Source organism: Rhipicephalus sanguineus, chromosome 7 (genome assembly GCF_013339695.2).
Source record: "Rhipicephalus sanguineus isolate Rsan-2018 chromosome 7, BIME_Rsan_1.4, whole genome shotgun sequence".
Lineage (NCBI taxonomy): Eukaryota > Metazoa > Arthropoda > Arachnida > Ixodida > Ixodidae > Rhipicephalus > Rhipicephalus sanguineus.
This window is the reverse complement of record NC_051182.1, coordinates 157,426,515-157,441,104: the sequence shown is the minus strand read 5'-3', so window position 1 is coordinate 157,441,104 and position 14,590 is coordinate 157,426,515. Positions and strand designations below refer to the sequence as shown.

Here is a 14,590-nt window from a genome sequence, read left to right as displayed (position 1 = left end):
CTGAGTAATGCCATGATCAATTTAAAGCGCATGTGTTAGAGGATTGTGGCTTCAATGGTGAAAGTGATTAGATGTTCCGAAATATGTGATTGCAATGCAGTTACAACTTTCTCATATGTTAACACGGTCTGTGAACAAAAAAAAAAAAAAACGCTGTGTGAATGTTTGTTGGTCATTTGCTTAAGTACTTTCACGCATTATTATGCAGCTGTGTGACGGCTGTTAAAACGTTCAGCAAGTTAGATTTTGGTTTTCTTGGCCTAGTTGAGTGCTACGAGTGTTGGGTGAAGATAAAATCGCGTGTCTTTTGTGCGTTTCTTAAGCAGGCATACAGCCGTAATAGTCATTGTTGTTGTACTGTTTGGGGTGTTCAATAAAACAAGAATGCTGTTTTGTACTGCAACAATTTTTTATTTCATCTGTGTTAACAGATCACGCAAACAACTTGGACACATGCACGTAAGAAACGTACGCAGTGCATCGCGCGCACGCATAAAAAAACGGGCCTGTCATTTTAAAACAAATAATATAGAACAATCGACGTAACAGACGGCATGGTTGTCTAGTGGAGCAGCGTCAGCAGTACAAATATCAAACCAGAATGAAACATGAATAGAAAAACGGAGAGTAACAGGCGCTTTGCCCACGGCTTCTATGAGCCGCGCATATCCACCTATCGCCACCGTCCGCTGTTGGTGGCGCCACCAGTACCACTGAAAGCAGCAGCGCACGAGGCGGATAGCGTTCTCTCACGAAGTCTTGGACGCCTGACGTCCCAGTGGTGCTATATGTTAGAATTTTGCGTGTTATTCCCTGAACTCATGTAGTCAAGCGAAGTTTCTCTACACTGTCTGAACAAATTGTCATTAGACAACGCACATAGGAGATCGCTTCGCGCACGGCAGTTTTTGTTTGCTATTCTCCACGCACGCACGGGGATAAAAGGTGGCTGCTTTTAACCCGAAGCAGTTCACTTTGATCGAATTAGTTCACATTTGCGCATGCAAAATCCGAAGATGTGTGCGCCAACGGTTTCATTCACCAGCGTCACGCCTGTGGTCATTTCGGAGAGCATTCGTTAGACCGATGAGTGGCATAGGAACGATGTCTAGTTGTGCGACTTGCGTACGCCTTAGGAATGCTACTCGTCTTGCCGTTCGTGTTTCAGGAGCCCAACCCGTGTGCAGGAGATGCCCATCCAGCTGAGCCTCCAGCTGTGTGTGTGTGCCGTGCCCCCCTTGGCGGTGGTCCGGACTCGACAGGGGTATGCGTATTAGCGAGCTTTCTAACGCGTGTACTCTCATCAGTGTTCATTCTGCATGTTGCGGAAAAGGTATAAGACCTACGGAGATCCTAATATAACGTGAGCAGGACCAGAGAAGACAATGCCACTCATACGACGAATAGAGAATTCGAATGCGGGGAGTAGTGTGGGCGCATGCAAGTTAGTAAGTGCGGTGGATTGAACATCACCCTTTCATTCGACAGAAGAGGAAAGTCTTTTACGGTTTGCAGTGGTAGCAAAAGGTATTTATTTATTTGTGTCGTAACAGTACGAGGCATTGGAGAAAATCGTGGCAAATCAAAATCGCAGCGTCTTATGTCGTCGCGTGGTTCGCTCTGGACGCGTTCACTTTTCGCAACGTTGTCGAATGCCTCCACGTTGGGGTTTTCGGTAAATCGGAGAAGCCATGCACTTAAGCCAGCAAGACGCGACAAGTCTGTCGCCGAACTGCGCCTAAGGAGAAATAAACATAAATGCATGAATTAATCAGTGAGTCCAGCAAACAGAGTAAACTTGTATTTTTCTGCATATGTATCGCGCCACAAAGAAGCCCTTGTCGCGCCAGTAAGTTCGAGACGGATTTTCGCCGCCGAAAGAAAAGCATCGTTTGTCGCAAGCCGGTCATCTGAACGCGAGGTTACGGGAGAACGGAGAGGAAGGCGTCTGCTGCCAAGAATGGCGTAAAGTGGAACGCTGCCTGCGCGGCCGTGACTATCATGTGGAACAGTAGCGCTCAGAGGCTACTGGCGCTTCATCACGGTCGTGTAACATAGAACCACGGTGTAAGAAAAATAATTTAGGTGTGGACACTGTCCGCCCGCCGCGAAGGAGAGCGCGTCCAGATAACGTTCGCCTTTAATACATGCGCCGGCCGCAGTTTCGTGGGGGGCGCTGCGACATGGGGGCTTAAGAAACCTATTGCGACGAGAGGCGAACGCGCGTTTTTCTTCATTTTTTTTTCACCTCATTGCATTTTTTTTTAACCGTGCACAGCGGAGGAGGACAGAGCAACTGAACGGCGAGTTTTCATACAGCCACGGTGCAAACGGCGCACCCGACGCACATAGCGTCCCTAACAGCGTTGCGTACGTAAAAGCGCGGCGTCTTGCTTAGAGCGCGTGAGCAGTCTTTCTGCTCGCTGACTTCTCACGTGCGCAGCGCCGCTACGGACGCTACGCACGCAGCTCGTCTTCTATAGTACATGCGCCGGCCGCGGTTGCATGGGAGGCGCTGCGACATGGGGGCCGAGAGGAGGAAAGAGGCGAACATTATGTGGACGCGCCGTCGGGCGGAGTGTCCACACCTAAATTATTTTTCTTACACCGTGCATAGAACCGTGGTTGAACGAGAGACGCGAGGCGCGCACATGCGTCTCCCTTCTACGAGCATGATTCAGCACATCTGGGGTTGTTGCAGTCGACACGCCTTTATTCACGTTATTGCCTTCGGAGCGCGGCGAGGAATTGGCGGAGAGATTGGATGCAAAAAAAAAAGGCAAGAAAGAAATGCAGTCAGCTCCACTCCGTGAAAGCTGTCGAAACGGCGAAGTTGATGCCCCCGTTCGTCAGGCTGTTGCCTTTATCATGTATTTATTTTTGCGAGCCTTTCTAAATATTTCCGCGTTTTCAAAGTATGTCTTTGTCTGATCATTGGTCTTTATTTGACATTCAATGTAAGGAATGGGGAGCGCCTTTCCACTCTTGCAGACAGGTGCGTTCTGTGCACGGTGTAAGAATATACTCAGGTGATGACACTCTTCCCCCAACGCATGGGAAACCGCAATCCACGCGCGTCCAGATAATGTTCGGTTTCTTATCAGATGACTTGGACGGCGCTACGAAAAGCGGGGCAGTCGTCTCCATAGCAACGCGCATGCTGCTGATAACGTGCATTTTTCTGTGCCATTTTGCTGGATAATGTGCATCCGCCAAGCGGCGTCGAGGGGCGAAATCGAGAGAGCAACAGGAGAGGGCACGGCGAGCGCGGCGGCGATGACGTAGCACCACCGTGATTCGGCTAGTCGCGGGCGCTCTCCGCCTCAAGCCATTAGATGGCGCACCGCTCAACGGACCGACGACCGAACATTAGCGAGTTTTAGTATAGCGGAAAACAGCAAACGCAAGGATTTAGCGTTAGCGTTAGCGTTGCGTGCTCCTAACTGCGCATGAGCAGAACGTAAACGTAGCCCGAGCTCTTACGTACGAACGCTATTTCTGGAATATAGCGTTCAACGCTAACGCACGCAAGAGATCCCGTACGTAAGGCAAGATGGCGGTGCCTGTTGAAGCGAGAGCCGTCCACGTCGAACCTTTGCAGCCGCCGTCCTGCATTATAAAACTTATTCATTCCCTAATAATGTTCGTGTTTGATTTAGATTTGAGTAATGAGGCTTCGCCAACCGTGTACCGCCAATAAAATAGCTCCGTTTTTGAGATACAAAGTGGATTTGCGCTGCAGAAGGCTTAGCAATATTTGTTTGCAAGGTTCGCTCATGTTTTCTGTAGCAGCGCAGAGATGGCGACGCTGTCTTTAGTCGCCTCTTTCCAAGATACGACCACAAGTCAAGCAGATACATGTCAGGCGTCGTTTCCCTTCATGCCTTTCGCGGCAGTGCATGAATGTGACGCGTGATGCGTCCCAGCTTAAAAAGGCCAGGTAATAAGGGTCTTGAAGAATTCTCGAACGCGGCCTGTCGACAGAAACCAGTGGGTCAGAACCATGGTCAGAACTCAACACTTCTGCAAACGCGACATGGAGACGCAACAGTGGTGACTTTGGATCAGCTCGACTTGGTGGCGCTTTTGTGGATTCTACAGTGCATTTAGTGTTTTTATGTCTAGATGACGCCGTATGTGCTTGCGTTAGCGTTAGCGGGAATGCCTTCCGCTGTACTAAAAGACCACCAGTTGGCACGCAGCGCGTTCTGTTTTAGCGTTAGCGTTGAGACGCACGCTAACGCTAACGTAAGCGTTTCCCGCTATACTAAAACTCGCTATTTTCTGGCCGCTTAGGCGAGCGCAGTGTCAACACCTGGGGGGCGATCGGAGATCTTTGTTCGTTCGCGTTCGTTCTGCGGTGCCTACGTCACAAAAGTGAGAGGAGGCGCAGCTCTCGCGTCTAGAACCACCGAGAGGAAGCGAACAGCCAATCGTGAAGCGGAGAGCTTTCCGGAAGTAGACGCGCATCCTGTGACGTCGGCACGGGGACCGTGAAGCGTTTCTTGCCTTTTAATAAATATAATTACTTTACAAAAAATTATTGTTTTTGCTTCTCAAGCTCAAACACTCTTTCAAACAGCAACAGCTTTGAGTGATGATATTTATAATGTTAGTTTTTTTTGACGTCGTCGCTAGATGGTTGGTTGGTTGGTCCTCAGTTACTTGGCGCAACCCACCACGGGGGATCGGCCATGAAACAGGCGGTACCTTATTTTAGAAATTAAATTGTTTTACAATACGGATAAGTTTAGGAATGAATGTTTTAAAAAATTAGATTCACTGGTACAATCCAGATGTTAAAAAAAAAAAACATTTGAATAGGTTGAAACAGTGAAATGGTGCATAAACTTAACATTCTATTCTTTTTGTTTCCCGTAAAAACTCGCACACGGCTGCGCAAACGTTCCTGTGGCTAAAGCCCATTTCAGTTGCACCAAAGGAAAGAATCACCGGAAGGGATAAATTTAAGCCCATCCTTCGGAGAGGTTGATCTAGCAATCGTTTTCTTTGATTTGTGAACAATCTGCATGTTAAAAAGAAATGATGCAGAGATTCACTCTCGTTGCAGTGGAGGCATAAGGGTGACTGTACCAGACCCGACCTGTGTAGGTAGAAGTTCAGTGGGGGAACTCGGCATCTTATCCTGGTAATTGATACTTCTTCCCTTCTAGTGCAGCACCAACGATTTCTCCATGGATACTTAAGGTGTGGAAACTCAGATGTTGCCAAAGCCGATTTGGCAAAGGTATCCGTCGTTGCAAACTTTTCAAATCGTGCTGCTGACACGAACGCCACCGTCGGCAATATCGAGATTATGGGACCATTATGTGATGCCACCGCAAGTGCATCTGCATATTCATTGAGGGTTAGACCCTTGTGCCCTGGTACCCACACTAAGCGAATAAGGCGATAATGTCTTGGGACAAGGGAATAAAATACTTCTAAGGCATTCGAGAAATTAGGTGCAGTTAATGCAGAGCAGATAGATAAACAATCTGTCAGAATGACAGCTTCTGTTATTGATAGGGGCAATTTACGTAAGGCTAGGACAATGGCAAGCAATTCCGCTTGATAAATAGGCGTAAAGTCGGGTAATCGAATTGAAAAAGACCAATCCAAAGCTGAGGATGCAATTCCCACTCCTGCCTTTTCTTCACAAACTGAAGCGTCAGTCGCTATAACGATGTTTGTTTCTAAATGTGACAGGTGGTCTTCCAAAACGGCATTCAGGTACCTATTGGGTAAATGTTTGTATTCTTTAGGAAATATATTGTCGAACTCTATTCTAATTGTTTGAGGAGATCTGTTAAGTACAAGTACTTCACGAAGGTTTACTTGTATTTTTTCCAAAAGCTTTTGTGCGACAATCACTTGTGGGCACCTTAATCTAGACCACTGCTGGTTAAAAAAGGACGTCGGCTCATTGATAAAAACATAAAGTGACCTTCTCTGAGGTGTCGCATATATCTTTAGGAAGGTACGTACGGTTAGAATTTGGAACCGTGTGAGAAGTGTGAGAAGGGCACGGCGAGCGCGGCGGCGATGACGTAGCACCACCGTGATTCGGCTAGTCGCGGGCGCTCTCCGCCTCAAGCCATTAGATGGCGCACCGCTCAACGGACCGCTGAAGAGGAGGAAAGAGGCGAACATTATGTGGACGCGCCGTCGGGCGGAGTGTCCACACCTAAATTATTTTTCTTACACCGTGCATAGAACCGTGGTTGAAGGAGAGACGCGAGGCGCGCACATGCGTCTCCCTTCTACGAGCATGATTCAGCACATCTGGGGTTGTTGCAGTCGACACGCCTTTATTCACGTTATTGCCTTCGGAGCGCGGCGAGGAATTGGCGGAGAGATTGGATGCAAAAAAAAAAGGCAAGAAAGAAATGCAGTCAGCTCCACTCCGTGAAAGCTGTCGAAACGGCGAAGTTGATGCCCCCGTTCGTCAGGCTGTTGCCTTTATCATGTATTTATTTTTGCGAGCCTTTCTAAATATTTCCGCGTTTTCAAAGTATGTCTTTGTCTGATCATTGGTCTTTATTTGACATTCAATGTAAGGAATGGGGGCGCTCTCCATTATGAATCCATGAATAGATGGTGTCGCGAACGCGAAAAAAAAAAAAGAAACGTAGCGGCTGACGCAGTTTCAAAATGTCGTCCCATCGCAACGTCTGCGTTGGTTCTCGGGCGTCTGATCGTCAAAAGGAGCTTCTGCTGGCTTTTGTGAAAGAGCATCCACAGATCGCGACGCTGTCGTGCCCGCTGGAGCCGTCGTTCACGAGGGAGGACCGGGACGACATGTCGCAGGAGCTGGTAGCGCTTTTGAACGAAGTCCCTGCGCGTAACACCACAGCCTTGCCGAACTCCGAGAGCAGCTGAGGTGAGTGCGAGCACAATTGTATTGTGGTCGGTCATCTTACACGTCCTGCTTGTGCTTTACAGCGGCACCGGAGGCGGCCAGATTACGGGTTACCGCGGCCGGGTCGTGCTTGACAGGGACCGCGCGGGTCGACAGTACACGAGGCCCAAAGTTCGGGTGATCTGAATCGGTAAGCACTGGCTTAGAATATCATTGTTACTTGTATGCTGCGAATTAGTGTGCTCATTTGCTTCGAGCCATTACGCGCTGTCAGTTTTACTTTTTCAAACAATATCGAGTGAATCACCCGGCCGCCGCGTTGGCTGAGGTGCTAACACGTTGCGCCGCTCAGAACAGAAAGCAAAACAGCCACATTTGCGGTGATGACGAAAGAACAGCCGCGAACTATATTTCGAAGCTCATTAGAGCACCATACGTGTTCCAACCCATTTCTCAGACCCTCGAGTCGAGTGAGGTGCGTAGCCAGTAGGCTTGCCTCCCTCCACCCTTCTCTCCGAAGTCTGTGTGTCATAGCATGCCGCTGTTGAAACATTCTAAAAAAACATTGCTATTGTCCACTTCCACTCCATACTTCTTATTGCACTCAGTGTGTCAATCAAGAAACTTCTTACTATAACAGGTGAGCCCTGCTCCAGCTGCTGATGGTGTGGCTGAAGAGGATGTGGCCCAGGATCTTCCCCGTGCCCCAACACGTAAGTTTCACTGATGTTTTTGATTAACTGTAGATGGTGTTACATGCTCACAGGTGATGCTCAAGCGTGCAGGCATATGTTTGTGAAAAGATGACATCTGTGGGCATAAAGACAAAAAGCTGCACAAAAAAAATTTGGCAAACGGTTGCCGGAGCTAGTTGTATGCATAACTGTCCGATGAAATAAACAGGTGTCCTGCCTTGCAGTTATGGTTAAATGTAGCAAAAAAGTTGCATTGCAAAAATGTTCAACATCTTGAAATGTTTCCCTATTTTGTCAATTGCTTCAAAAGTGAAACTGAAAATGTGCTATTGCTAAATATACTGTTCAAAAAGCAAGCTCGTTATATAACTTCTACACAGGCACGTAGGCAAGGAGGGGGCCCGGGGGGCCCGGGCCCTCCCCGAAATTCGTCCGGCCTTCTATATTCCCAGGCAACTTTTGTTTTATTTTTGCCATGGAAATACTTTCTTTCGAACAATTAGGCCTTGGGCCCCCCCCCCCCCCGAAAAAAAATCCTGGCTACGTGCCTGCTTCTACACATAGCCATCATACACAAATGCACATGTTTGCACCTGTGTTACACCTGCTTGCTGTATGTTTTGCATACTGCAGCAGCTAGGGTTTCGGAAGGAGATTGTGTCAGTCATCGCGTAAAGCCGGGCAAACGATTGTGTAGCCCTGAAAAGGGCTGTTTGGTTGCTTCTCATGCAGAGGTGGTTAGAGGTGTGAGATGCGTTTGATGAGATGAGCGAAAATGAATTCCGGCACCGCTTTGGTCTGTCCAAACGAAGTGCGTGGTTGTGCGGTGAACCAAGCACCATTCATGGATGCCGTTGGGTCAGTGGATTTTCAACAGAGAGGAAATTGTTGCACACACTGAAACTCTTCACGAACAGAAGCTTCCAGCGAAGAGTCGGTAGCAGGAAATTTATAGATGATAATGGCAACACATTTCTTGGTTTCCAGCTCATGCCGCAGCTACGAGATGTGGGCAACCGGCAGGCCAAGGCGCTGGAGTTACTAGCCGCAAACACCAGGCGGCAGGGCCAGGCATCACTGGAAAGCTGCGCCAGGTTCAGCTTCTCGGTGACGTGGTCCACGAACTGCAAGGCGTTGGTACCCTCGCCCGGGCCCTCATTGCAGCGGAAGCCACCTGCACAGTGATTTGTAAAGACTAGTTGTACATATATGTAGATTTATTTTGTAGTATATGCACATAGTGCACTGTAGTGTATCTTTATGTTTATAGTGTATACGTGTAGAATATTGTGGCACACTGTACGTTTTCTATCGATTTTTACACATCCTAGAAAAAAAGGAAAGCGTTTGTGAATGGTCTAGGTTGCACAACAATTTTGAAATATTCCAAGACCAAAAAATAGTTTACGGTGTTCTGTTGCTTAGAAGTGTTTAGACTACAGGATTGGGTACAAACAGAAATCAATAATAGAGGAAGACATATCAGAAACCAACAACTTGCATTTTTTTAGCGAGTTCGATTAATACCGGTTCGACTGTGCCTTGTTTTCATGTAATACAATGACTTTCGTGCTGCGAGACGCGTGTGTTGCTGCAGAGGAGCAACAGGAACTTTGTAATAACTCCATTTGTATATTATAAAAGGAAGGTACTTTTATATTCTTTTCCTTGGCATTAAATTTAAGGGATATGTATTTATTTTGCTTTTTATGTGCACTGCTCATGATACTTGTAATAAAATTTCAATTCTGACACCACCCATATTGTTCACTTCATTTACAAGCACGATTCTTGTTGCACTAAAGCTACCGCATGTTGCTGTCCTGATTCAAACAGCTTTTTCAGGTTATCACTTTGGCTGTGAATGGCACAATGTGCCATTCACAGTTGAGCTCTCACTTGTGCTTAGTGTGAAGTGCCATATTTTACAACCTGGTCGAAGTATGTCATCAGCATGGCGTGTGACAAGGGGGCATAGGTCGGCAAACTCGCTCATGAGTCGACTCACTCAGATTCAGATCGAGCTGCGAGTCCAGGTGTGTAATACATTGGTGAGTTTTAGTGAGCCCGAGTCCAAGTGAATCCGCTTGAGGAAAATTTTGGTAAGTCTGAGTTCGAGTGAGCCCCAAGGGCAAAATATATTTCATGAGTGAGTCAGGGTGAGCTCTACATTTTTTGCCGACCTATGCAAGGGGGTTATTCATTGATAGGAGAACCCTGTTTCATTGATATGTGTAGCAAACATTTGAAGTGTAGTAAAAAAAACAGCCTTTTGTTCATGCCAGTGACAAACAGTGTTGTAGGCGTTACTGAAAAAAAGTAACTAAATACGTTACTCGTTACACTATAAAAAAAGGAACGCGTTACCGCCCTACGTTACCTACAAAAAAATGTAACACGTTACCGTTACCGTTACCGAAAAAGAGTAACGGACGTTACCTCTGCCGTTACTCCGCAATGATAAATTTTAATCGATGTGTCTTTGCTGCAGGGACCCACAATAACAATAATTCAAATCTGAAATTTATGTTTCACACAAAACTTCTAAACCAAACAACGAATATACCCAAAATGCTGATTTAACGAGCATTACTTGCACAAATGTACCGGACGCTAGCAATGGTATAGTGGCTTAAAGTTGCCTTTAGAGTTACGTATGATGGCTTGACTCTGACACATGGTGAAGCCATTTTTCTCAATGTGACATTATACAGAATATGAGATTCAGTCATCAACGCTATTCGCAAAGAACGCATCAATGAAATGTCAAGAAATTTACAATAATTCTGATGGTGTGCTTCTGCTAGCAAAATAGATGCGCGAAATTTGTAGTAGTAAAGAAATGCTTAAATGGGCTAGTGACGTAAAAAAATATCTGTGCATAAACATTTTTTGTTCCCTTTAGCCTGTATAATTACGGCAAAAATTGCGAGCGTTTATGTGAAGGTGTTCAAGATCAGCCACACTCGCTCAGGAGTTCAATAGCCAGAAACTTCGCTGCAGTTTCAGATAGAAAAAGCGAAATTTATTTTTGAAACAAAATTGATTAGCCTTATCAACTTTGTAGCTGCTATAAAATGTCGCATATTTGTACATTTTTCAAAAACAGTTTCCTTAGTTCTACAAGTTTCAAACAATACTCTTTGTTGCGTATACATTTCATACACAAAATATCTTCTTTGTAACTACAATATTTGTGCTTTACAACGTCGTGAACTTTCGAGAACGACAGGTAATGAGATTGGTCCCTCCGGATTGAATATATTTGATATTTCTTCCCTCGTAAATTATGCAGTTAATAAGAAAATTAAGTTCCTTTTCGGGCTACTGGCATGGTACATGCGTAAAATATAAAATACTCAATCAAATATAAAATATCTATTTTCGGATCCGTGTCGATCTCTCGTGGAATCACCCGTAGTACACTAACTGCGGTAATGTCTGCCGTGTAGCTACCTGTAACCGTGATGAGACGTAACCATTCGCATTCTTTTCCCGCTCGCATTCTTTTTCAGGGTTTTCTTTCAGCGGGGGTCACACCTACTCTCCACAATAAGGCAGACTCTCGATCGGCAGCGCACCTGTAGACCGGTTGACGTTACCGGCTGTCGCATGGATGGGCCAGAATTCCACAGAAAGCCGCTTAAGTCGACGACGCGGGAGTTTTCGAATTCGATGCGGTGGTCGTTTACCATGCTATGCTCAGCGAGTGTACTCCTTTGTCACGCGAACTTGCGGACGACGTTTTTATGTTGTCGCAGCTTCTCGGGGACGTTCTTCGTTTCCCCCACGTAAAAAATTTCATGATCAGCACGTGGTATGGAGTAAACCAGCCTTTGCGCTTTCTCTTCGGACGGCAACAAAACAAAAAGGCGCAGGTGCCAGCAATCCATCTGCTACATCCACTTCCACGAGAAGCATATCCGTACAGTTTCTCATGGCGAATTATGCGGCTCTCATCAAGCTTTGTGTGGCGATGGCCCAAACCTCCACACAAGGAGTCGGCGCATCTTAAGAAATTGATCCCCACAATTTCCACAAAAACAAAAAGCGATTCCGCCCGCGCTCTCTTGGTCAATGCCTGGCAGGCCGACAGCAGTTCGACGCTGCGACAAAAGAATTTGTCGGGGCGAGCTCTGAGAAAATGCCACCCGCATGATGAAAAAGTAACGAGTAACGTGACACCATACGTTACCGAGAAATGTTAACGTAAGTACGTTACCCGTTACAGTTTCTAAATTGTAACGAGTACGTTACTAAGTTACCGAAAAAAGTAACGCGTTACCGGTAACGCCGTTACTTGTAACGCGTTACCGCCAACACTGGTGACAAACACAATGAACAAAGACAAACACGCACCACACAATGCTGCCGAGGTCGTTGCAGGCGGCGGCGTACTCTGCGCAGGTGCTCGGCATGCAGGCCCTGTGGTCCTCGAAACAGGTTCATTACGCGGTTGCGCTGCTGCTGGCTCCCGTTGTGGTGGTGGTGGTAGGTCAGCTGCTGCTGGCAGCAGCTCAACATCGTCGATGTCGTCATCGTGCCCTTCGAGAACAGGCTCATGTGCCGCCAACGCAATATCGTGGAGAGCTGCACAAGCAGCAATGATGGTGGCTGCTCGATCGGGATTGTAGAGCAGGGTCTGATAACGCTGTAAGCTTTGGAACCTGCTCTTTAGGACCCCGATGCACCTCTCCACAACAGTGCGCATGGCGGTGTGGGCCTTGTTGTAGTGGTTCTCAGGGGTGCCAGGAGCTGGTCGTCCGGGCACTGGTGTCAGGAGGCACGGTTCTAATGGATAGCTGGAGTCTCCTGCACGAGGGCGGCATGACAGCTGTAGTGATAACGTCTTGAATGTGTCAAGCATTGACAGCACTTACCAAGCAAGCCGCAGTTTTGCTTCCAGGTGCTGACGGAGAGGGCTCCCCCACCATACCCACGAGTCATGACATGACCCCGGGAAACATGGACTGACATCCAGAATCCAGAAGCGGCATCACATGTCTGCAGAATTCAATTCAGTCAAAATTGTACCCATAAAATACCTTGGGTACAATGTTGGGTATTATGTTAATGTAACTACATCTGTCTGCACTGTTACTGACTGTTGAAACATAGCTATGAACAAATCATCGACAGAGTAGGACTTGTACCATAAGTTCTGTACCATAAGTTCTAACACGCGGACAATGCAGTGTCAAAGGGTAGTCTGCATGTTTACTGCTTGGAGCAACCCATCTTCCAGCCACCAAAGCCTTTTAACCAAATTACTGCTGTATGTTTAAGGCAATGTATCACAAAATACCTACAACATGAAAAACTTGCGACTGAAAGACGGGTTACGAAACAATGCGTATTTAATGTACGTGTATTGATCCATGTAACGTCCATCACGGCAATGAACAATAAGGACATACCACGGCACATTCTGGGAGCGCTAATCTCAACAAATACAAGTCGAGAATCAAGCTTCGGGTACACATGGCGAACGAGCAACGGTAATATTATGCACTGTGCAGGCCGCTGAACCAAAGTGTACCCCGCGTCGCATGATTTCATCGCCTTTCCTAAGCGAAGTGCCCTGAAACGAACCAATTCCCGTTCTAGATAGATCGAAAATACCACTCCCACTATACTCAATTGCAACAGCCTCAGTAAAGCGGAAAGTTTAAGCAATATAAATGAAACAATTAGCTACGCATATAATGCATGAATAATACTCACGATCATGATGTTGAATGCGTAGAATCCCTTCCGCGACATGTAATGCGTCGCGTCCTCGAAGCTCAGGCCATGGGGCTTCTGGATTGCGATGAGCGTACCATCCACGCACCCGACCACAACGGGAATCCGCCCGAGCCGCGCGAACGCCGCCTTTGTTCGCTCTTCGCGTCTGTGGTCTCCGGAAAAGGCCACCCACCGTTTTTGCCCGCGAACGACAGTAATGGCGTGTTCCTGACGGACGACTGCGACAGGCCGATGAATTCCTCGCTGCCGACAGCTCGCTGGAAGCATCCGATCGCAAAAAAATCTCAGCGCGCACAACACCTTCCGCTCTCTTTAAATCCCACTGGTTCGTTGGCACCCGATGACGGGGTCGAGTTCGTCGCACAACCAACGTACAGCACGTTTCGAGAAACGAAAGCGACGCTGGAATTCACACTCGCTCATCTCTTCAGACGCATTTCGCACCTCCTACCATTCTGCATCTGCTTCGAGAAACGCCAACGTAGCAGGGAAGCACCGTTGCAAGCGCCATTTTCTCAAAATCAGCTGTTGCGGCAGCCGCAACCGCCGCATCACTCCAAATACATGCCGTGCGACGCCATTGTTCGCGCGAGAACGCGAGCGAACGGGCTCGCTCTCCGTTCACTTTTAGCAGACGACATGCTCGTTATGACGCGGCATGACGTCACCAAAAAAGAAAACATCAAGGAAAAAAAAGAAATGGCCACGCCCCTTAGAGTGGCGTGAGTTGTCCGGCTTCAGCCAATCGCGTGCGATCATCAGAACGAACGCGAACGAACGGCGCAGAACAGAGATCTCCGATCGCCCCCCTGAATATAGGCACCGTACAGTCGAGTTTTCCAGTGCGACTGCAGCGCCAGAGCGCAAAGCCTAGCGGATAAAAAAAGCAATAATGAGACGGGGTCCGTCAAAATTGAACGCGATGCCCGCGTCTCCCTCCCTGCGCGAGTGCGCGGATTGTGGCCGGGCTACACGGGGGACGCGTGAGCGCGTCTACTTTCTGCGTGCCCCTAACGGCCAATGTCAGCGGACTTGGGACGGGCCAGTGCGAGGAACGCAGCTCCCTCTGGCCAGTGTACGGTGCCTATTCTTACACCGTGGTTCTGTGCAACGAGTTTTCACTAAGGACTTATTTCTTGTTTCTTAGTTCTTGTGGTGGATCACGCGCGACTGTATGCTAATTCACTGTCGCACTTGCATGCTACGCTAGAGTTCCAGTGCGGCCGTGGCCCATTCCTCGCACCCACTCACCCAAACCGCGCGTTCCTTTATTCGCGGACAACAC

At 47.6% G+C, this 14,590-nt stretch overlaps 1 protein-coding gene across 1 annotated transcript; it reads right to left on the bottom strand.

Moving 5' to 3' along the window:
* Positions 1–12,053: 12,053 nt before the first annotated feature.
* LOC125759164 (putative nuclease HARBI1) lies at positions 12,054–12,523 on the bottom strand. Its single transcript, XM_049417566.1, has 4 exons — positions 12,438–12,523; positions 12,152–12,369; positions 12,102–12,115; positions 12,054–12,060 (listed from the first exon to the last, which is right to left on the bottom strand). The coding sequence occupies exons 1-4, from the start codon at positions 12,502–12,504 to the stop codon at positions 12,054–12,056; spliced, it is 306 nt and encodes a 101-aa protein (XP_049273523.1). The 5' UTR covers positions 12,505–12,523.
* Between the last annotated feature and the right edge of the window lie 2,067 nt (positions 12,524–14,590).